Source organism: Pogonomyrmex barbatus, unplaced genomic scaffold, assembly GCF_055798465.1.
Source record: "Pogonomyrmex barbatus isolate J1 unplaced genomic scaffold, ASM5579846v1 scaffold21, whole genome shotgun sequence".
In the NCBI taxonomy this organism is placed as follows: Eukaryota; Metazoa; Arthropoda; class Insecta; order Hymenoptera; family Formicidae; genus Pogonomyrmex; species Pogonomyrmex barbatus.
The window spans coordinates 2,565,133-2,589,972 of record NW_028297118.1 but is presented as its reverse complement, the minus strand read 5'-3'; the positions used below and the strand labels follow the sequence as shown (position 1 = coordinate 2,589,972).

General features: G+C 27.1%; 3 protein-coding genes and 1 long non-coding RNA gene across 19 annotated transcripts in view; 3 read left to right on the top strand and 1 right to left on the bottom strand.

Annotated features, from left to right (window-relative positions):
* The window catches only part of LOC105427642 (FERM, ARHGEF and pleckstrin domain-containing protein 1), a 41,138-nt gene extending 35,945 nt beyond the window's left edge, over positions 1–5,193 (top strand). Inside the window, exons 15-21 of the mRNA XM_025218355.2 lie at positions 57–166; positions 320–460; positions 769–923; positions 1,363–1,487; positions 1,573–1,730; positions 1,841–2,100; positions 2,175–5,193. Coding sequence (XP_025074140.2) covers positions 57–166; positions 320–460; positions 769–923; positions 1,363–1,487; positions 1,573–1,730; positions 1,841–2,100; positions 2,175–2,250 — 1,025 coding nt within the window. The 3' untranslated portion in view covers positions 2,251–5,193. The remainder of the gene's footprint in view (positions 1–56; positions 167–319; positions 461–768; positions 924–1,362; positions 1,488–1,572; positions 1,731–1,840; positions 2,101–2,174) is intronic.
* A 3,782-nt stretch (positions 5,194–8,975) lies between these two features.
* Positions 8,976–17,494, bottom strand: LOC148936499 (uncharacterized). Of its 11 annotated transcripts, none has more exons than XR_016139492.1 (5): positions 17,238–17,371; positions 16,320–16,512; positions 15,441–15,705; positions 10,806–11,127; positions 8,976–10,440 (listed from the first exon to the last, which is right to left on the bottom strand). It is a non-coding gene; the product is annotated as an uncharacterized LOC148936499 (long non-coding RNA). The 11 variants fall into 11 exon arrangements; XR_016139493.1 differs by having other exon boundaries at positions 16,320–16,475; positions 17,238–17,368; XR_016139496.1 differs by having other exon boundaries at positions 17,335–17,349.
* LOC105427724 (uncharacterized) lies at positions 10,893–15,824 on the top strand. Of its 4 annotated transcripts, XM_089078088.1 has the most exons (7): positions 10,893–11,034; positions 11,888–12,538; positions 12,651–12,680; positions 13,653–13,889; positions 14,163–14,507; positions 14,602–14,728; positions 15,457–15,824. In XM_089078088.1, the coding sequence occupies exons 1-7, from the start codon at positions 10,971–10,973 to the stop codon at positions 15,599–15,601; spliced, it is 1,599 nt and encodes a 532-aa protein (XP_088934214.1). In that variant the 5' UTR covers positions 10,893–10,970; the 3' UTR covers positions 15,602–15,824. The 4 variants fall into 4 exon arrangements, with proteins under 4 accessions (XP_088934214.1, XP_088934215.1, XP_088934216.1 ...); XM_089078089.1 differs by lacking the exon at positions 12,651–12,680; XM_089078090.1 differs by lacking the exon at positions 13,653–13,889.
* A 522-nt stretch (positions 17,495–18,016) lies between the features above and the next one.
* Positions 18,017–23,519, top strand: LOC105427658 (actin nucleation-promoting factor WAS). 3 transcript variants are annotated; one of them, XM_089078093.1, is made up of 7 exons: positions 18,017–18,486; positions 20,134–20,414; positions 20,529–20,813; positions 20,907–21,189; positions 21,869–22,243; positions 23,073–23,323; positions 23,433–23,519. In XM_089078093.1, the coding sequence occupies exons 1-6, from the start codon at positions 18,391–18,393 to the stop codon at positions 23,316–23,318; spliced, it is 1,566 nt and encodes a 521-aa protein (XP_088934219.1). In that variant the 5' UTR covers positions 18,017–18,390; the 3' UTR covers positions 23,319–23,323; positions 23,433–23,519. The 3 variants fall into 3 exon arrangements, with proteins under 3 accessions (XP_088934219.1, XP_011637822.2, XP_011637837.2); XM_011639520.3 differs by having other exon boundaries at positions 23,429–23,519; XM_011639535.3 differs by having other exon boundaries at positions 18,018–18,174; positions 18,316–18,486; positions 23,073–23,519.
* The last annotated feature ends 1,321 nt before the right edge of the window (positions 23,520–24,840 follow it).

The window sequence follows — 24,840 nt, the reverse complement described above, 5'->3', positions numbered from 1 at the left end:
ATGTACGATAATTTTATAATATACGATAATTTTTAATTTTTCAAAATGACTTTTAGGACTATTGGATCATTATCCAAAGGATCATACCGATTTTGAGGATTGTTTGGCAGCAAGAGACAGACTCGGCGAGACGTTGCTCGAGGGACTTACTATTATAAATCAAGCGGTAAGAAAATTTGAAAATTTGAGAATTTGAAAGTTAAAATGAAGGAATCTATTTATCACGGAATTATCATAGAATGCAATATTTTTATACGATTTTTGATATAAAGTTATGTCAAGTTTCAATTTTTTTCTGATTTGTCTTTCACTATTGTAGGAAAACTTGGTGCAATTATGTGAAATGCAAAGAGATATTACTGGTTTTGATAATCTAGCGCAAGAAGGTCGAAGATTTATTAGACAGGGATGCTTGCAAAAATACAGCCGTAAAGGTTTCCAACAACGTATGTTCTTTTTGGTAAGTTTCTTACGAATTAACATGTCTACTCAAAGACTTTTATATGTTTTACTATACATTACAATACAATTTTTATTATTAAATTCTATATTGATAAAATATTGTATAATATGATTAAAAATAAAAGTTATTAATTATTGATACTATTTATTTTAAATTGTTAGCTATTTGTCATTTAAATTGTTATTAATGGACATTTATTTCTTTACAAGCACTTTATAAAACTTTGAACATTCGGCGATTATCATAGTAATTAATGTGTTAATACAATGATAATTAAATTAATATATTTTCATTTACTTTCATAGTTCTCAGATGTATTACTGTATACATTCCGTACGCAACAACCAATGCAATGTTTCCGTGTACATGGTCAATTACCATTGAAAGGAATGAAGATTCAAGACGCAGATAATAAGACTGGAACGGATTTTGCATTTATTATTGATGGACAAGGAAATCAGTAAGTATATTTATATTTAAAATATCAAATTATAGTTAAAATAATGAAATGAAATAATACATTACAATGAGATATTTAAGTTCCATTAAAAGGTCGTTTTGTTATTGAGAAGTCAACGAGCTAAACTGATTTTATTGGAGCACGTGTTGTATTAATATGTTCTAGTCAATCTGACAATCTTTCCTCCTTTAGTACTATTGTAACTTCACAATATGAATTAAATATTGAAATAAACATATTTAAAAGGAAAGCAATTATATTTTATATAAATAATATTTTAATATTATAAATATTTTTATTTATATATTTATTTATATATTTATATATTTCAGTGCTATTTTAATATTATAAATATTTTTATTATATATTTTAGTGCTATTTTATTAAAGTTAAAAACGTGAGAGAAACAAAAAGATATAAAATTTATATTATTTTGTAGGTCACTGACAGTTGCCGCAAGCAACGAAGAAGAGAAAGAGAGGTGGATGGAAGATTTAAATATGGCAATAACACAAGTCGATGCATCAGATGCGAAAATGCCATATTTAAGTCTAAAGTCTTGCAGTAAGTAAAAAATTAAAAGAGTTCTGTATTGAATGAAAGAAAAATTTCTTCTAAATTTGTCCTTTGTACTGCTTTTTTATAAAAGTTTTAGGTTCCGCTGACGAAATGGGAGATGGGATAGGATTAGAAGTAGATCGAACTTGTGGAGGTGCAAAGGCATCGCAACGCAGCAATACTACTATTCATGTTTGTTGGCATCGTAATACAAGTATTAGTTACAGTGATCAACTACGAGCATTTCAAGTATGTAAAAGTTTCGAATAATATTATTATAGTGTTTTGGAATATTTTGATCTATTATGTTAGACTTGGATGTAAAAACTAATGATTTTTTTTATTATGTATTATTTTAGAACCAGCTTAGTGGATTTCTTTTACGGAAATTTAAGAACAGCAATGGTTGGCAAAAGCTTTGGGTTGTATTTACAAATTTCTGTTTATTTTTCTACAAATCTCATCAAGATGACTTTCCATTAGCTAGTTTACCATTACTAGGATATACTGTTTCTACGCCGTCGGAAAAAGATGGGATCAATAAAGATTTTGTATTCAAGTTACAATTTAAAAGTCATGTATACTTCTTCCGAGCAGAAAGCGATTATACTTTTGGAAGGTAAATATGTAAAATATTTTTGTAATTCTAAAAAACTAAGAATTATGAAAAATACAATAATAAATATTTTTTAGGTGGATTGAAGTTATTCGGAGTGCTACTCAACAGAGCCACATGTCCGCTAGCATAAATGGAAAAGAAGAATACTAAAAGTAAATCTACATTTATATAATTAATAAAATAATTGTTAAGAAATTTATCTATTATGGAATCATACTGTGAGGTATGTTTTGGCATGTTTTATAACGAGAAAGTCTAAATCTTTGGCCTTATGCATGAAATAAAAAAAAAAGTCATTATTGGTATCTTGGATCTTGCGTCTAACGAAAATTATTTTATTTATATATTTTTCTGGAAGAATAATTTATGTTTAATTACACATTTTTTATTCTTAAACTATTTTATTAGTAACATATTATATAGTAATAGTAATATATTGTAGACATTTATTGAAAACTGAAATGTTAATCTGACTTTGGAGTATTGTGTCTTTAGACTTAAGTTATTCTTTCAGAATATATTCCGTAATTTTGAAGAAATAACATAAATATAAATGGTAATATGTATATTTAAAAAAATATAATGTAAAAATAGTAAAGTAAAAAATATAAAAGTTTTTTAGAAACAAAAATATAAAGAGAAATTTTAATCTTTATTTTTAATTTAGAATTTTTTATATATAATTTATGCTTTTAATATAAACTTAATAGACATTAAATATATATGAATGGGAGAGTGATAAGAATCTCAACATTATGTCACAAATTTATGGAAAATGTTATTCATAAGAAAGAGAAAGAAAGAGAATTTTATATATTCATATTTAAGTATAAAAATATGTAAATATGATGTTTGCACCTGTACTCATATTTACGTTTAATAGCTTTTTTAACAAAACTTTTTTATATCTGTTTTATAAGTGATAATCGTGGACGATTTGCAATCGTTAATAGCAATATTATATAATATATTTTTAGATATTTCCTTTCAAGGACAAATATCTTGTTCATTTTAATTTACTGATACATAATTGATTGCTATTGTACGATTATTATCTGTATAAAATAGATATAAATGTAAGATTAGAATTACATCTAAATATTATATTAATAATACATTTTTGAGACACATTTTGTTGTAATATAAGCAATGACTCAATAATAGTAAAAAAGTTATACATATTAGTATTAATATTGGACCAATTTTATAATCAAATTTGTTTATGATTATTATTATCTTCAAAGAGGACAATAATTATGTTAATGTTTTTTCTTTTATGTAATCTAATTCATATGAGCAAAATGTATAACATAAATGTTTATATTATAGATCAGAGAATGTTTACGTCATAAGTCATAGATTTAAGAAGATGCTTATGATTTTACAAGTTTTTATAAATTTAGTAAATGGTGCCATCGCGCTTTGTAGAACTAATAATGTATAGTAAAGTTAACATGCATAAATTTATCAACAAAAAGAGACTGGAAGGAATTTCTTTATAAGATGGCAATATATATATATATATATATATATATATATATACACACACACACACACACGCTCTATGATAATATATTTTTACTATTTCTATTTAACTGACAGAATTTATAACTTCTAAGCTATATCCCCGCCTAAAAATAAATCAAAAAAATAAGTAATTATTAAGTTAATTGGTAAGCACTTTGGTAACATTTTAATTATTATATATTTAGGCTACATGAACATTTAAAAGACGTCATGAGAATATGTTGATTTATTGAAATGTTTTTTTTTATTAGTAAAAAAAAATTAAAAATATTACATTTTTTGGATTTTTGTGTTGTTTGTGAAGATTGTTTGTTATATATTTAGATTATAATATATGACATCAAAAGAAAAAGAAGAAAAAGAACTAGTTATATATACATTCGTAAATTGCTTGATTGAAAATTCATGAATAAAATATAAAAGCTTAACTAATTCATTGAAAATATCTGTGTAGAAGTTTGTTTAATGTAAATTATAGATTTCTGTTAGAAATAGACTTCAATTTTGTTTCGTAAAATATCTGATATGCAATGCTTTCTGAATGTTCAACCACGCAACAAATATATATCTTCAAGTAAAAATAACTTGAGTATTAGAATAATAATAATAGTAATAATAATAATAATAGTATACTAAAGATTTAGTTACTTGCCTTATGTTAAACACAAAAGGTGCAGCCCCAGAAGAACAGTCTTAGCATGTAGTATATTTACAATAAGAAGTTAATCATTATTAATTTAGATACAGCAATAATAAAAATAGGACAAATCAAAATACATTGTATTCTAATCAGACTAAAGTGCATGAATATTAAATTCAGATTAAACAACTGGCATGAGAACATAGGTTATATAAGTAGCATTTGCCATAACGGATCTCTGTGTAGCATTCTACATTTCCTTCTAAAAACTTAATCAATTACTTCATAATTTAATCCATCAATCTCCGATATCAAAATAGCGTAAAATCCATCTGCGTAAAATAAAATCTCCGAACAATTTAAGAAAATTCTTAAGAATATAAATGAGATAATTCTATTTGTTTGTTATATAATAAAAGAACATCGTAAAAGCTTTTTTCACACAATTTAGCAAATTTCCACGTGAACTTTATTCGTTGTACAAAGAGCATATTAAGACAGAATTCACATTCAATTCTATATTTGTTTTAATATTGTTTCATCAACAATAGCATCAATGATCCTTTCCTTTAAATTATCTCCTCAGATTATTCTAGTCTTCTAAACGATATCTTTAATAGGAGTGATATTGAAAGAAATTGATAATCATGGAATTGATTCTTTTTTCAATCTAGGTTAAAAATATTTTTCTGGAGAAAACAGTTTATTCCTATTGATGTGTCATTTTGCAATTGAATATTTGTATTAAAAATTATTAAATTGTTCAGAGATTGTCTATGTACTCCGTCTTTCAATTACATATCATATATTTCAAATATCTTTTTTAAATTATTTCTTGCTGTTAAGATAAACAAGCGAAATAACAAGAAATGTCATAATTATGTATTATCATCACGTTTTACTGCAATAAACATATATTAATGCAATTGCGCTTACATTTTTTTTTTTACAATAATAGCTATTTTCTAGAAACGTCGAAAAGAGAAAAATTATGAAGCTACTAAATGGATCGGTCATTTTCTAATTTTATATATATACTGCAACGTCGCAAAATCTTTTGTCGAAGCAATTCCTCGATAGTTTTTATTTAATTGCATTTAAAACGTATTTGGCATATAGACAAAGTAATATTTTCGAAGGCTTTTTATATAATCCATTGTGCTATTATGATTCCGTGTTGACAAATCATTAGGAAGAAAAAAGCAAGTCAATAATTACTTTCAATATAATGCCACAGCAGAATTTTGTTTGTGATATTTTTTGTTTCTTGTCTAAAGTGAATGAAATAAAAAATTCCGGTTTTTCCGTATAGTTACTGGTTTCACATTATATAACAATATTCGATCGATTTGACAGATATGCCTCGCTGTAGGCAGCAATTCGAAAATCATCGAATAATCTAAAAACTATCCTATCGATGTTCGTTTACAAGAAAAATATTAGAAAAAGATAAAAAGAAAAACTTAGAAAAATAAATAGATAAATGGACGATATACAACTTATATATAATTCAATTAATTAAATTAATTCAATTTAAATAGGCCAATGCGCAAAATCATCCTTAAATTAAAACCTCAAGAGACTTAGAAAATAAAAAAAATTATCGGTGAATTGCCAAAATTATTGAAAGGCATAGTAGATAACGATCATTTTTGCTAAGAAAAAAGAAATAACTAAAAAAATAACCGCGACTATCAAAGGATATCATGATTCCGAATATTCTATATTAAAATAATAAATTAAAATAAAAGGTTGGACTGTCGAGAGAAGTAATTATCATGTTTCTTTACGTTGATTCGCGAAAAGCGGTCTCTCTGTGCGGTACTTGCAATGAAGAAAAAAATCTTAATAATCCCACTTGTGTTTATCTTCATGAGTAGCTTCATGATCGAAAATACACAACGGCAGCGGCGTCGCGCCGCTCGTAAATCGTACGTATGCGTCAATCGTGAGAAAAAAGTCGCTTGTAATGTATGCTAAAACGTTTCTGGCCCATTCTACGAGCCAGTAATGAACTTAATGAGTTTCGTAAGTATGCTTTTTTTTTATGATTGCAATCTCACAGCAAATGTGGAGAATCGCCGAGCGGTTTTAATAAGCTGTTCACGTATTCATGAATAACCATTGAAACTTGATATGCGGGAGGTCGAAATACATACAGCTAAATAAAAAGATGATCTTCCTCATAAAAAGAAGATCATCTGTCTCCTATGAACTCTCATAAAATGAATCAATGACAAAAATGTTTTCTTCGTCCCATTATCGCAGGGGAAATCAAGTCTGTAAGTATTAAAAATATTGGACAACGGCGTATTTTCTTTTTATTTGTAAATTTTGTTATTAATTAAGCGAACATTGTTACGTTTTCATTGATTTTCATTGATTGTAGTACAATTATTTTCATAATAATTCGAGCTTCAGCAGAAGTACATGTGTTTCGTAATTAACAAAGTAAAGTCAAACATTTATAATTAGCAAAAAAAAAAAAACTTTTCTTATATATAAAAGGAAATTTGTAAAAAACATATATTTTTCTAAATACGCAGAAATGAATAAAAAAATACATCAGGAACTCCAGATAATAATAAATTCAAATAATTCATTCTAATTCAATGCAGCATTTTATTCGCGCAGTTCTATAATCGTAATTAGAAAAGGGCATACAAATCACTTGTTTCTAAAGATTATACACTTAAATATGAATAATGCGAGATGTTATCCGTAATTATTCGCTACAAATACAAAAAAATACTGAGAACTCAATGTAGTTACTACTGACGTGTGTCGATAATCTACAATCGCTTATAATAACCAACATATCTATTTTTATTCGTTTTTCTAGTGTTCACGTATTCGTTCAAATTAATTTTTTTTACCGGAAATCGAAAAACCACCAAGAATCGGTATTTATGTAAACCTTGGAAAAAAAAATGCGTGGAATTTCCACAGCTGTTTGATTTATGGGACAAAACGGTGAACGGTACTCGGTAATTGAAATCAGGGAATATACTTATTTATAATCAGTATAAGGATCAGTATTTGATATCTATTATCCTATTTTCTCAATACATGATACAGCAGCCTTGGAAAAAAATTTTATACTAATATTGATTTATTGCATTTATTGTATTTAAATTTGTTTAATAATACAGACTAACTGTCTTATTATTCTTTACATTTATTAGCACGTCTTATTATTCTTTTACGTAAAATCATTTTTTTTATATTTATATTTTTAACTTACAAAAATACTAAAAAGAATATCTTCTTAAGAATATAATTAAAAATATTATTTAGTTTTAAGATGTAGTTAAATATATTTTATTTTCTATATTGCAAGCATACAATTCCGGATTTCTTCATCATTTATTATAGAAATTTAATTTATTAGTTTAAGCAAAAATATCGAAAATTTGATAAACTTGAAAAAAATTACAATTGTTTTATACTAAATATTAAATTAACAATTTGCAGATAATATTTACAGCTAACAATGTTTTAATTCCTTTATTAATGTCTGTGAATTAGCATCCATTAAAACATAAATTAACAAAGCACACAATATAATAAACATAACATATAATAAACAATATAATTATTTATAGATCTTAAACTTGAATTCTTGATAAAAACACTAATTCGTGAAATTAGCGGTAAATCTATGTTCACGGATCTCATTATCTGTTAATCAGTAATTATCGATTGACGAATGAAATATTTATATCCAACGATATTGGAGAATAAAAAAATATACTTTCAAGATAATTATTTATCTGTTTTTAATGACAGTTTCTGAGATTTGAGAAAAACAACAGATGATGATTTATGAATTTATAAATCTATACATTCTATATTCTATAAATGTGACACTTCTATTGATTACGTATACATTATTTTTACACCCAGAACCTGTACACATTACGTATACATTATTTTTACACACAGAAAGATTGTATACACGAGATTGATTGTATTAAAGCTATTGTTTTCCATTCGAAGAAATAAATAAAGAATTTATAATTATATATTTCAAGAATCTTTTATAATGATCTTTGAAAATGATTTATTTTGCATAATTTTTTTATCTTACTTGTACTACATGTAAATTTATGTTAAATACATAAATCAATTGAATTAATATTTAAAGTAAATAATGGAAAGTAAATAATCAAAGTTTTCATAGATTATTTTGATATAAACAATGATTTTTAATTAAAAGAATGATTGTGAGATTAAATCATTAAATAAATATCAGTTTTCCTATGTCATTCACTCTACGCTGAGTATGCGAATTATAAATCATTGCGTCAAGAAAACATCAAAAAATTGCCAATGACAGAAGCCACAGAACTCTCTCTTAATATTATGCGTCATATTAATCTTTAAGTCGATTGGAGGATTGTACTTCCCCGTTTAATTTAATTGCGATAATATCAAATTGTAGAAATAATGTTCGTGTAGTTCTTGGAAAATAATAATCTTTCTTTTTTTAAAACAGTTTATATTTTAATTAAATATCATATTTTCTTCATTCAAGATTAAGTAAGTGGCTATTTCATTAATCAGTTGATGTTTATAATACTTTATACAAATCAAATGAAAAGATTTAATAAAAATTCGAATAAAGACAGATTAATTAAGAAAGAAGATTTGCGGTTCTAATAAAATGCATTTTAACATAAGTAATAGATGTGTTGTATCTATCATGGACGGAGACAAAAAGTAAGTTTTATATTTAATATTTTTCTTATAATTTAATTTACATAGTGTATTTTGTAACACACTTTTCGTAGAATATACGTTTCGTCGAACCACATACACATACACATTATGCGTGATTTAAAGATAAATCTAAATAAAACCGCAACCCATCTTATTATTTCTAATGTACACATTGATTGGCATTTAAATATTAAAAATGCAAATCAATAATTTTTAATGTTTTATTTTTATCTCATAACTTATGAAAAATACCAATTATAGTTTCTATTGTTAACTTTATATTATGGATGTTTTATATTGGATCTAAGACGGATTATTTTACATATTTACATTTTACATTTATTTTATTCCTAAACCATATAAAATATGCTATATATTATGCAAATATTATGTGCAATAATTTATTGCGACTAAAAGTCTAGATATATCTCAAGAAATAGATTGCGGTAATCTATGAAATTAACTATTTTTTCTATGGCTTTATTGCATCGCAGTCTTTTTCAAGGATCTAATCTTAATATTTATTAATGATATGTATCCTTTATATTGTATCAGTTTATACATTTTTTAATGAATATGAATTTATAAATCTTAATAAATTAACTTAATATCAGTTATAAACAAGTAATACTAGAAATATTAAGTTTTTAATTTTCTTTTTAATTTTACTGAATCATGTTTTCCTTAAATTGATAATTACATTTGCATAAATGATTACATATAACTTTTACAAAATGAAAAAAAAAAGAAATATTTTTAAACAAGTAAAACATAACTACAGATTTAATAATCTTACTTTTAAAGAGATATTTATATTCTCTAATATTTATTACGCTTTAAAACACATAATTATTTGTCTCTCAAATTAAGAAATTTAAAATAATAAAAATAATATTTATTAACTAAATTATATTTTTTATAACATTCTAATGTTTAAAAATTTTTTTGAGGTTTATTTCTTTATAGAATAATTTGTGAAAATCATTACTATTGATAATGTGAATATATGTCTTATTTTGTATTAACGATTGGCACAGATGATAAATCTGTAAAATGACATTGAGATTTATTAGACAAATCCGCTGGAGGCTGCGAATGACCTTCCCGTAAAATATTTTGCATTATCAACTTAGATGTATCAGTAGCTATTTGAACTGATAATTATTAAACCATGACAATGTCAATGATCAAATATATATTTAATACTTAGCATATCATATTTATAACAGTAATAAATTATGATAGCAGTTTACTTTATTAAATAAGAGAAAGTGTCTTTGCTATATGACTCTCTTAACTAACACATAGTGTCTTTATTGTTGACTATGACTTTCTTAGTTAACATATTGTGATTAAATTTCCTGTTCCGACAACATATATTGCTTACATATATTGCTTGGCCTTCTAGAGACTCGTTCATCGTTTCACTTCGTATAATAAATATTTTTTCTCTATAAATAATCAAATGAAAAATTCCTGTATTTCTCATATTTCTTTGAAAAGAGATGTAACTTGTGTGATGCTGGCTATTGTTTTATAAACTCAACTCATTCTCAAGAAAATTTTATTCGAATATATTTAGCTTCTTTTTTATAAAATTTAATTTACTTTGACTAATTTAACTTTTAAAAAAATTACAGTCTATTGTGTCCAAATCTTTTTAAAGGCAAATTTCGCTTATATTGTTTTGTGTTTTATAACAGTAAAAAGTGTCGATATTCAATAAAATATAAGCCAAAAGATAAACAATAACAAGATAGAATGACAGGCCCGGATGGATTTCCAATCAGAATAATACGTCTATCATCGAGATTACCTTAGCCTTGGTCCGACGTATTTTTTGCTCTTCTCGTTTCTCAATCCAATCTGTGATCCTCAGTGAAGCAACCGGTGTTTTAGGAAGGAATAAGCGGCTAAAGTGGGAGACAAGATATAAAGACTTGGTAACTGCCGCTGATCGGGATAGAAGTCAGATATCGTCATGTGGCAGTATCGGGCGATCGGCCTTTTGGCCTTATTACTTGCAACATGTATCCAAGCACGAGGTAAATTACTTCCATCTTCTAACATCACTTTGTCATCATCATTAACACCGTTCAATATGCTTCGCTTCCATTATCTTTGTTATCTGAATATATCTATTATAAAAAAGAAGAAATTTGTTAGAAATATATAAAAGAAAATTTCAATAATTTGAATGACATTTTTTATTTTAATATATAATTTTATATTAATATATATATATGTAATACATGTACTTAATATTGTATTATACATAAACAAAAGTAAAAAATAAAAAATCTTAAAAAATAAAATAATAAAATAATGAAATGATACAATATATACATTATGTTCATTAAATAAAAGCACAAAATATCAGTCTGTGTTTCCAAGATTTTACTATTAGTAAAAAATTAGCGATAATTTTCTTGTGACGTAATATTCATAAATATGTATAAATGCGCGTCTTCTTTTTTATTTAAGATTAGCCTCGTAGTTTTATCCTTTTCGAGTTCAAAGTACTCATAAAAATATAAAGTATTCCCTAGTTTTATATTTTTTATTTATTAAGAAACTTGATAATGAATTTTTGCTACAAATATGAAAATTTGTTATAGTTGCATATAGATAATTGATGTTTATAGATACTTGAACTCTGATCCGAGATAATCGAGTATTTCGTTTAATTTCTAATGAGCATTAAAGCTGTTATGCATTTTTGTTTCATATGAAGAAGAAAAATTCATAAAAAATATGACTATTTCTTATATAACATAAGAGTGAATTTCTCATGTAACATAAAAAGAGTTGTAGTTTATTTAATATTATTCTTTTGTAGTGATTTTATTTTAAATTAAATTTAAGTTGATAATACGAAAACAATCTTTTTTGTTGCAGAAGTCGAATTATTGCGTTCAAAGCGTTACAGCGGAGGTTCATTCGCTTCCAGTAGTGCCAGTAGTTCAGCTAGCGCAAGTTCACTTGGCGGTGGCAGCAGTTTTTCCAAATCCAATTCACAAGCTGTCGGTAGTGCTTCGGCGGGTGCACAATCTTCAGCTCTGTCAAGTGGCGGTGGATACGGAGGCGGTGGCTTTGGTAGTCAAGGAGGTGGTTTTGGAAGTGGTGAACACGGTGGCGGCGGTTTCGGAGGGGGTGGACACCATGGCGGCGGTCAAGGAGGTGGTTTCGGAGGCGGCGGTCAAGGAGGTGGCTTCGGAGGCGGTGGACACGGTGGCGGCGGTCAAGGAGGTGGTTTCGGAGGCGGTGGACATGGTGGCGGTCAAGGAGGTGGTTTCGGAGGTGGACTCGGAGGTAGTACTGGTCATGGTGGAATAGGCGGTGGCCACGGTGGACTCGGAAGTGGCGGTGGACTCGGAAGTGGCGGTGGACTCGGAAGTGGCGGTGGACTCGGAAGTGGTGGTGGCCACGGTGGACTAGGAAGTGGAGGTGGACATGGTGGATATGGAGGCGGCAGTGGTGGATATGGAGGGGGTGGTTTTGGCGGTGGCCACGGAAGCGGCGGTGGCCACGGAGGCGGCGGTGGATTCGGTAATTAATTTTTCATTTTCATCAATTTTGAACAATTAAATCAAAGATAATTTGTTTTCTTTCTATACTTTTTTAAATATTTAATTCATAGCAGTATATAATTTTTTTATAGGACATGGAACCAACGGAGGCTTTGGTGGTAGTAAGTTCAAAATGAAAGCATTTGTTCTAATATACAAGAATTTGATATATAGAAAATATAGATATATATGCACGTCATATATAGAATATTCAAAAAAGCTATTCAGCTGTTTATATGGTAGATAGTATACACCATACTGAGTAAAAAAATATATTTGGCATCTTTCTCTTATAGAATTGCGAACTCAAAAATTTTAGATCTCTGTTGAATTATTTTGATAAGCACACTAAATTCGATCACGTAATTCTTCTAAGTCAAAAACGGTTTCGACCTATGTTCTAAGATTTTTTTACTCAGTATGGTGTGTATTATCTATCACATAAATGCTAAACGGTTTTTTTTTTAACATCCTGTATAATTAAAAGTCAATATTTAACAATAATGTAAATTTATACATACATATATATGTATATATGTATATATGTATATAATATACATATTATATACATATTATATACATTATATACATATTATATACATATTATATGCATATTACATACATATATACATATATATGTATGTATAAATTTACATTATTATTAAATATTGACTTTTAATTATACAGGATATTAAAAAAAAAAACCATTTAGCATTTATGTGATAGATAATACATACCATATATATTGTTTATATATATATATATATATATATATATATATGTGTTTTTTTGCATGCTAATAGATTTTAACACAGCAGCATATTGCAAAAATATATTACATTGAAAAATTTATACAGCTGAAAATAACATAGAAGCAGTTATAATCAATTAAATAGTCATGCGTAATCAATTAGAATTTATTAATTCTTCTCATATAAATATATAAATGCTAAATAACAAGATAATTTTAAACCATGCGCTTAATTTAAAACAAAATGCTTTTGCTTTTATCTCTGGTTTCAATAATAATAACTATTTTTTTATAATTTAATAGACATCTCAACATAGAGCTTTTATACAACGTGCATTTTTAGGTCACAGTGGTGGTAGTAGTGGAGTTAGTAAAGTTAGTGGAGGTGAGTCTGGTGCTGGCGGCTACGGCGGAGTTAGCGCCGGTGCTGGCAGTTATGGTGGAAGTGGAGGTCATGGTAATGGTATTGGTGGTGGTGGTGGTGGTAGTGGTAGTGATAGTGATGGTGGTTATGGCGGAAGTGGTGGTGGCACCGGAGGTTACGGAGGACATGGTCATGGCACCGGTTATGGCGGTGGTCGTAAGTAAACGTTAAAAAATACGAAATGATTTGCTGTTAGAATCTATATTATTATCTATATAGAATCTATATTAAATATGTATAATTATTAATATCATTAGTTAAAATTTATTTAATCAAAATAGGATATATGCTACATTTTATATGTTTAATACATTTCTTTTAATGTCTTGTCCAAAATATAAAAAATTTTGATTATTTTATTTTTTACGCGTCCGTATTTTTTGGGGTCTTGAAATAATTCTATATATAAACTTGATAACACGTACACAGATAGCGGCGGTTTTGGAGGAAGTACTTCTGGCGGATATGGTGGACATAGTGGAGGCTTAGGCGGTGGACATGGAGGAGGTTTAGGCGGTGGACATGGAGGAGGCCTAGGCGGTGGACATGGAGGAGGCCTAGGCGGTGGACATGGAGGAGGCCTAGGCGGTGGACATGGAGGAGGCCTAGGCGATGGACATGGAGGAGGCCTAGGCGGTGGACATAGCGGTTTAAGTGGTGGATATGGTGGAGCAGGAGGATTAAGTGGTGGTGGATATGGTGGAGCAGGAGGATTAAGTGGTGGTGGACATGGAGGTGGCTTAGGTGGCGGACATAGTGGAGGAGGTCTAGGAGGTACTTTAAATAAAATTTTTTTTTTAAAAGAGATTCAGACAATATTAATTAATAAAGATAGATTTAAATATATCTCTATTTTATCTCATGACAGGTGGATGTGCTACTGGAGGATGTGGTGGTGCTAGTGCAAATGCAAATGCCCAAGCTAGTGCAAGTGCAAATGCTGGTTCTGGAGGATATGGAGGTCATGCAGGTCTTGGAAGTCACGGCCCAGTAGAGTATGTACTATTAAATATATTTGTATGTTCAAAAGTTAAAAAGTACTTTAATAATTTAATCTTAATCGTCTGTATAAGACGATTTATATTGTCTCTATATTTTCTCTATATTATTCTCTCTATATTATTTGAAAAAAAGAAGAAAATTAATTTCAAATTTAATACTCTATTGTTGAAATTATTAACTTGGATTTAAAATATCAAGAAAGAAAAAAGTATGATTCAGCAATCGAGTAATACATCAGATTTTTGCGGTGAATCAATCCGTGAAGTTTTTCTAACAGAGTAGATTTCAAGGTGAACAAGTTCTGAATGTTTCCATAATTCCCGTTCGTCATACAATCGATAATACGCAAATTATGGCTGATTATGGAAATTAGCGAAACATGGTAATATAATGAACAAATATACCTTGATGAGACATAAGTCGACAAAAAAAACCTAAATAATAAACGCTAATTACAGCTTTTCAACATTTTATATGTTCTGGATAAAGTTTTCAATTTTAGAAAGATTACTTGAATAATTTAAAAAAAAAAGGGCTGTTTAGTTTTGTAATTGTAATATTATTGTGATTAATAGACTGAGTAATGAGCATTAAAAAAAGAAACATGTCTATAAATAAATTTAAAAATATTTGTTACAAAGATTTCTCAAGAATTTTTAAAATTAATCTTGTATTGATAACAAATAATAACTTATTGATAATTACTTATTTTTGTTTGTAGTATATTCTCCCGTATCGGTGAAAGCGATGAAGGTACGAGTGGTACAGTCGATGGTGCCAAAGGAGTTTACAGCAGCAGCTCGGCGAACATAGACAGTACTGGAAAAGGTACTTACTCCGTGAAAGCCGGTAAAATTCCGGCATAAACTGTATTTAATTTTCATCTTGATTTTCGAAATTGTTTGTTACTTCGCTAGAGATTCTCTTGATAAGAATGTAGCTGTGATTATAATTCTGTTTTCATATAAATCTAAAACAATTAAAAACAATTCAAACAATTATAAAACAATTTATGATTTATTTCTTAATCGTCAAATAAATGATAAGAATGATGTGACACCTAAAATAAATCCATGATTATATTCCAAATTATATTCCTACGTATCTCATTGATATTTCCTAGTGCCAATCAGAAAAACATTATGCTGCATTAAGAGTCATTATTGCGATGATGTCCAAATGATATCGAAAATACTTCTAAACGATCATTTATTTTCGTATTTCCAAATTTAGAAGACGTCTCAGAATAATTTACGTACAAATTAAAATAATTAATTTTCTAGTTATTTACTTTTAATAGTAAAAAAAATTTAATCTTTATCTGCATCTTATTTATAATAATTACAATATAATAATACATCAAATATTTCATTATTTGTTAAAAAAATTAGCAATTATGTTTAATCATAATTATTTTTAAAGTTCTTGATGAATTCTATTTTTATTTCTAATTATAATCAAATGACATTTTTAATGGATCTTAAATTATCTGATCGATCAATGCTATAAAAAAATTAAAATCTCTGAAGGCATAAATATGATGAATCATTGTTAAAAATAATTATGTAAAGTCTGTTACGTTACCTTAGCATTTAATAAAACTATCCGCTAGTTAATGCCATTTTGATTAGCCGGAAAGACTGGTTTCTCATCATTAATATTTTCCATCATTAATGAATGTTCATCAGAACGATGTAATTTGTTCTTAATCATGTTGCGCAATTCGGTGGTTATAAAAATCTGATGGAATATCGAGATTCATTTGTAATGTCTAAAACTATAATCCCAATATGTAATAAAAACTATAATGTCTAAAACTATAATATATAAAAGATTTTATTCTTTTGGTATTTTATTATCATTTACAGTATAATTATTTATCCATCTTCTGCACAATTAAGTTCACAAGTTTTAAAAAAAGCATTGCTTTTTGTTCATAATTATATCTGGCGAAATTGATGCAGCTAAAAGTGACAATATATTCGATGGACTCAGACTAGTATCCATAATCATTCATGAATAATTTATTTATGATCTTTTTTGTTTACATTTTTTATGTACACGTAATGATCTTTCTTGATCGATGATACAAACGGTATTCCCAAGAAGATATATATATATGTACACATATATACTTTATTTAAATTTTAATGTATTATTTCGATTCTAACATTTTTTTCACTTTTTTCATCGATCATGGTAAGAATGTGTGCTATATATATTTCACGTGTGTGTGTGTGTGTGTGTGTGTGTGTGTGTGTGTGTATACAATGCTATTGATTGTCCATATAGAGTTCAAAGTAATCTATCGCATAAATATTTGCGCTATTATAGCTCCAAGTTTCGTCCCAAAAATATATAGGTATTATCGTAGGTAGAATGAAGCAGAAGAAAAGTTGCAGTTGCAAGGTGTATCTGTTAGTATAAAACATTTGGAATCTATTTAACGCGACTTATATTTATTTTCTAAATCTCTGAAAATGTATGTCAGAATCGTTAAACCTCCTGCGTAATCAGCCAATTGGATTTCTAATTCTCTCGTCATAGACGAGAAATGACACAGTAAAATTTATTGCATGCAAGGCGGAAGTTACCATACTGGTATAAGCGTCTGCTTCCTCGATAGACGGTGGCGCCTGGCGGCAGACGCGCCAAGCGGCGGAGCGGAAGCAGATGGCAAAAGTGTCACACGCATGCGGTGCAAGAATCGGCGGGAATCGTACAATGTTAAGGCCACAGAACATGTACTAAGAGAAATGAAAGCTCTGTATATAAGATGGACGAAAGATGAGATACCGTCATCTGGTGGTGGAGTGCAAATTAAAGTAATTTCACTGGAAGAAGAAAGATAAAGGCTACGGTCCACTTAGCGCTACAAAAGTGGTGCAGTCCACCTGATGCTACAAATGCTTCGAAGCATTTTTTGATTGGTCAATTCATAAAATTTTTTGTTTTGATTGATTAATCAAACGCTTCGAAACTTTTGTAGCGCTAAATGGACCGTAGCCAATGTAAACATTACAAATGCTTCGAAGAGTTTGATTGTCCAATAAAAACAAAGAATTTTATTAATCAAAAAATGCTTCAATTGCATTTATAGTAAGCTCTTGACCGTACCTCTAGTGTATCGTTCCAGTGCGTTCAGTTCTGCCCAATGAAAAAATATATACACGCTATAAATACAAACTTGTATTTTCTGAACGCGCCGAAGACTTCGATGAAAACTAGACTGATGTCATTCAATTCCATATGGTGAAAATGCGTCACGTAAAGAAACGCAGAAATGCGGAACGTTGAACCGGATAGAAGGGAAATGTCATCATTATCGTGAGTCGAAGGTTTTTATCGTGGACTTGATATATCAGTGTGAAGACATTTATCATCGTGAAATATCGAAGAATTTCGTGAAGAATTTGGATTTAAAGTCGTTTCATTAATGGTTTATACATTTTTGAATTTCTTTTTTCTCGTTTTCTTTTTTTCACTTTTGCTAAAGTGATATCGTCAGCTGTATGAAATTATGCGAATGGTCGATAGATCAAAATATGTTGATATAACGATGATGAAGAAAATATTTTAGGCGTGAAAAAAGGCGCGGTCTTAGACTGAGTATATATTTGGTTATGCAACAATTCTAATCTTATTCGATGATAATATGAAGTCTGGTAATATGGATAAGAACAGGGGTACAATACTCCTAAAACCGGAAGAAAATGAACAAATCTTCCAACTGATAGGAAATCGCTGCCAGGTGAAAACTTTTTTGAAATTATCAATATTATTTATGAACGTGTTAATTTTGATCTATCAATTAAATATATTAATTGAATTGACAAATAGTTTTTAAACTTTTCCTTTAGGTTCCATTTATTTTTCATTACTTTCATACCTTTATGTATTTTTAAGTTTAATATATTAAAGATAAAATTAGAGATATATATATATATATATATATATATATATATATATATAAAGAACTTAGATTTTTTTTGGATATAATTAATAATGTCGAACAATTCATATTGCTTTATTATTTGTAATATGGAAATATATAAATATATAAATATATAAATGGAAAAAATAATCAAATTTATTATTTCTTTATTATATATATATTTATGTACATATAAACATATCTAGATAGCAAAATATAGCAATTTGCTTATAGAATGAGAATAAGATTTAATCAGATTTCTATTATAGTAATTTGTATTTGTATTAAGTTTATGATCTGTCGACAGAGTCTATTGAGATGCTATGCTACAGCAGAAACTAAGCAAAGTCTGTTGACATGACTTGTTAGCAGCAGAAATTGAACAGATTGTTTCATAACCATTTAAATTATGCGTTAAAGTATATTAACATTATTAACGTTAATCTTAAAAAATAATATCTTATATTTTATTTTTTTTAGATAATTTTTAATTATTTTATTAATAAAATTAATATATTCTTTATAACACAAGTAAGCTATTAAAATCTTTTTGAAGATGTATATCATGATCCTTTATTTTTTATATGTACTAATGATTATTTTCCAGATACTATATTTGTGAATTTTCTTATTACAAAAATTACGATTATATCTTCTAAATATATATATATATATATATATATATATATATATATATGAGATGCATAAATAATTATGACATATCTAAATTTTAATTATAGTGATTGATTATATAGAGAACCTGATAAATTTTTAACATACAAGAAATGGATGCAACCTAGCAATAATCTTGTAATTATATGTGTTTATATTTAGTGATTGTATAGAATTTGCTTAGTTTCTGCTGTCAATCTGTTGTCAAATTGTGTCATACAGATCCTGTTTAATTCTATTGATAATCTATCATCTAATATAGCAAATTTTGTATAATTTATAGTCCTTTTGCTGACAAAAATTTGTAATAGACATTTGGTAAAATCTATTATATTTGAATAGACTCAGCTAAGTAAATGTACATGTATGTACATATATATATATATATATATATATATATATATATATATATATATATGTGTGTATATGTACACACATGTACATATATATGTATATGTATGTGTGTATATGTGTATGTACTGTATGAGAAAGTGATCATTTTTAGAGAGTGAGGTATAAGAATAGGTAGAGTAATCTGTTATCGTTATCTGAGCAAACTGCCTTAATATATTCATATATTCATATCACATTATGTCTTTTATTATCCTATTCCACAATCTTTTATAAAAATATTAATAATTCTGCTTCTTCTATTCTTTTTGTTTGATATATCTATATGTATATAATAATTTTAATTAATCAGAAATTTATGTTTTTAGAATTTAAATTACAATTACATCACATATATTTTTTTTATATGATTTTTATTGTATATTTATGTTACTGTTTTAGTGTTTAGCAGCTGGTGTTGTTCAATTATATTTGACTGAAGCTCCTTTACATAAAGATTGGATTAAAAAGAATACAGGCATTATCACTTTGATAAGAGATAATCCAAGACGCAGCTTTTTTTTACGATTATATTGCTTGCAAAGAAAGATAATGTTATGGGAACATGAAATCTATAATTCAATGGATTATAAAGCACCAATGTCATATTTTCATACATTCGAAGCAGAAGATTGTATGGCTGCATTTAACTTTGCAAGTGAAACCGAAGCTATTACATTAAGGTTTGTTAATAAACATGACAAAGTTTCATTCAAATCAAATTATTTTTATATTAATAATTTCTAGATTACTTTAATTTTTTTTATTTCTTTTGATCTTTTTTATATCTTTTATAGAAACATACTTCTTGAAAAATTAAATGCTAAACGTCAAAGAAAGCAAGAAAGGAGAGTAAAAGAAATGCAATCTAGTAGCACTTTGCCTTGGAAAAATCAAAGTAGCATATCACCCTTTACTGTCACATCAGGTTCATCAGGTAATTTATCAAATGGTGCACCTGCTACAATTGGTGTTAATAGAAGTGCTTCTAGCAATTCAATGTATAAAACAATGTATAAAAGGAAAGAAGATCTCAAACGCAAGTTAACTAAAGATGATATTGGCCTTCCTTCTAATTTTAGGTATAGATTTAAATTTTATTTTATTCTACACACATCTATTAATTATTTAAATATATATAAATATGTATAAATATTGTTTTCATTTTTTTGCAGACATGTGGCACATTTAGGATGGGATGTAAATAATAAAGGTTTGGAGTTAGATTCTGTAGATTCACAATTACAACAATTTTTTAATAATGCTGGTGTTTCGGAATATGAACTTCAAGATAAAGGAACTCGGAAATTTATTTATGACTTCATTGAAAGGAATGGAGGTATGAGTGCAGTGCAGGAAGATATTCGGCCATTGGCTAATACAAAAAATAGTAATCAACCTCCTGCATTGCCACAAAGACAAGAATATCCTCCACCTGTTCCAGCACGAACAATACCTGTAAGTTTTATCCTGTTTTTAGTCAGAACTATTTTTTCATTTCAATATTTTTATTCATCGTCTTAAATAGTTTAAAAAGTTAAAGTTAGGTTTAAATAAGTTAAAATTAAATATTCTTTACACAATGACAATATTAAAATGAAGTTGAATATAATATTGAATATAATATAATATTTATTGAATATAATAAATTTATTATAATAAATAATATTAATTGCAATAATTTTATATATTATATAATAATTATATATATATATATATATATACATACACATATATATATATATATATATATATATATATATATATTCTTCTACAAAAACTTCAATAAAGTTGGGATGAGGAATACTGGTACATATATTTAGAGATTGTAGATATTGTTAATAATCTTTACATCTTTTAGTATTATAGATATGAGCAAGATAATTGTTTTAAAAACAATTCTATTATTGCAATATGTTATTATATATTTTTTTTCTTAAAAATTTTGCATTTTTTCTCTTGAAAATGAAGTCTTATTTCCCCCAAAAATTATTCAATTTTGATTTATTCTATGCTATATTAATTATTTTCTTAATTATACTATGCATATTTGATCTTATATATAAATTATATACATATATATATATATATATATATACACACATACATACACACATATAAATATTATGTGTTTCAGTATCAAACACGCACTGCTCCGCCTTTACCTCCAAATCGTTTTAGTACATCTTCGACATTACCAAGTGTGCCATCTAGTTTACCTCCAAGCACACCTCTAAATGCGTCTAATATTCCACCAGTGCATAAAACATTACCATCGAGACCACCTCCACCAACTATAACATCAGCACCGACTCTTCCTCCACCTCCGCCTCCACCAACTCCTCCAAAAAGTACGAACATTCCTACACCACCTCCTCCACCACCTTTACCAGATTTAAGTAGTACTAACAGCACAATGAATACAAATGTTACTAATAATAATAATGAGGAATCGATAGTTGATCTTAGACCCATGCTTATGGAATCTATTAGAAGCGGGACGACTTTAAAGGTATGTATTAAAAGTGATCTATCATTCCTGACTGAAAATCAATTTGTTCTATATCCAAAGATTCATTAATCTTTTTTTATTTTATTTTTATATTAAGTTATATAAACCAAATAGTGTAGAGAGATTATCTTAATAATTTTTCATATTTTTGTATTGTTTAATTTTCATAAAACTGCTAATAATAACATACAATATATTGTATAATATAACTATGTATATTAATGTTATATAATTATCTTGGAATAATTATATTGTTATTTGTCTTTTTTATTTATATAATCACAGCCGATAATTTTATCTTTTTTATATGTTTTTTTATTTATATTTTATCACCATATTTCATAGTAGAATTAATTTATATTTATTTGAATGAAATGTGAAATATAAGTATTAGTTTATCTATTCTTATTAAATATAAATATATTCTTTATTAAATATGTATATAATAGTAGAGAGTCTAGCAGCATACGTTCCTCTGGTGATAATATCTCGTACTCGCGCTAGAAGATAATATTTCAGAAAAGATATAATACTCGTACAGGCAGGTTTTTAACTAACGTTATTTTTTTTATATTTAAGTTTTCTTATATTTATGTATTCGTGTAATGTTCCCATCACTTCTCGGACAAATGATTGTTATTTCTTATCATTTAAGGATCTAAACAATGATTTTTCAAGATCTATTCAAAAGTAATTTAGGGGCCAAAATTGACACTTTTTAACACCTTCCTTTATAAAGAATGTCTTGAAAAAGAAAAGATTAATTAATTTTAAGTTTAATCCCAACTATGTTGAAATATCAACATAATTTAGATGTCTTAATTTACAGAAAGTTAATAAAACAGAAACGAAACCAGCATTGGTTGAAGATTCAAGGGGAGAGTTGCTACGACAGATACGTGAGGGCATTGAATTGAAACCTGTTCGAAATGAAGTAAAACCGAATACTGCACCTGTATTCCGTGGTGGCTTAGCCGATGCTTTATCTAGAGCTCTGGCTGAACGATCTCGTGCAATTCATAGTGAAAGTGAAGAATCCACTAGTGATACCACTGATGATGAATGGAATGACTAAATTGGGTTGGTTAATTAATTTATTTAAGTATATCTCAGTCATATAAAAGTTGTTGCATCTCCATTTTATTTATTTGTCATATTAACAAATATGCACAATAATTCTTTCAGATAGAAAGGTAATTAAAAGACTATAATAACATATTACTGTGATAAATGCATTATTGATAAAAACAATGTTTAATAAAGTTATTTATAAATATATCATGTAAATGATTCAACTTTAGATCCAAAGAAAAATAATGATTTATCTTATGGTAAACATATTTAAAAGAAATCATTTAGATGTGAAATTGAACATAAATTGGAATTGAATACAAAAGATAGGACAGGTAATTCAATAACAAAGATTATAATAATTTTAATATTTCATGGGAAAAAAATTATAATATATTTAATATAAGTGTTAAGGCTCAATTCTCTCACGGCGCGACATGGATCGTGTGACGTCAGAGGCGAGAAATGACTTTTTCCTTAAAAACATAATATTTTCATGTTTTTAAAACTTGTAAAAAATACTAGAAAGTAATGTATTTGTCTAATAAATCACGTAAAAGTATAAAATAATTCTTGAAATAATAATCACTGCTCAGCTATCAGGAACTAGATTTAATGATCTGATAGTTTCTAATAGTTAAGCAGTGTATCATTATTTTAAGAGTTATTTTACACTTTTACATGATTTATTGGAGATATCTTACTTTCTGATATTTTTTAAAATTGTTAAGAATACGAAAATATGTTTTTAACGGAAAAGTACAAAATAAATCTATAACGCAAGAAACTTTTTACATGTCATTTCTCGCCTCCGACGTCATAATTCGATATGGCTGTAGCGAGAGAGCCTTAATATGTATCTTTTGAATTAGTAGAATTTGGAAAAATTATTTGCACAAAATTGCATTTACTTTATGAAGATTTAAATTTATATGTAAAATATTTTCAAAAATACTTTACATAATAAGATATGATTTTTTTACATGTCTGATAAAATCATATTTATTCTAAAATATATAATTTAATATATAACTTTATTTAAAAAGAGGTATATCATGAATCGTAAAAAATTTTAAATCGTAAAACATTTTCTCATTTCTAATGTGTCATAAAAATGCTTTATACTAGTAAAAAAATTAATATTTTACTTAATATTAATAATAAATTATTAACTTTGAAATAATCCTAAGAACCAAATGATTTGAAGTGTATACATATATGTATAGATTATTATAGACTTTATAAATCCAAATAATTTTTGTCTGAAAAAATTTACTGTATATGCTCATTAGCTGAACATATTTAAACAAAACATATTGCAAAGATGTAATACATATAAATTACATAAAATTATATAAGAATGAAAAATTGAAACTGAAATTAAAATATTATTTGAGACAAAGGAAAATAGAAAAACTTTTATTTTATTTTCTGAAGAATCATTTTTTTACATTAAAAAAATTTAATATTAAGGCTAAAAACGAGCAAAAGATAAAAATAGAATAAATATAATTTATTTAGAACAC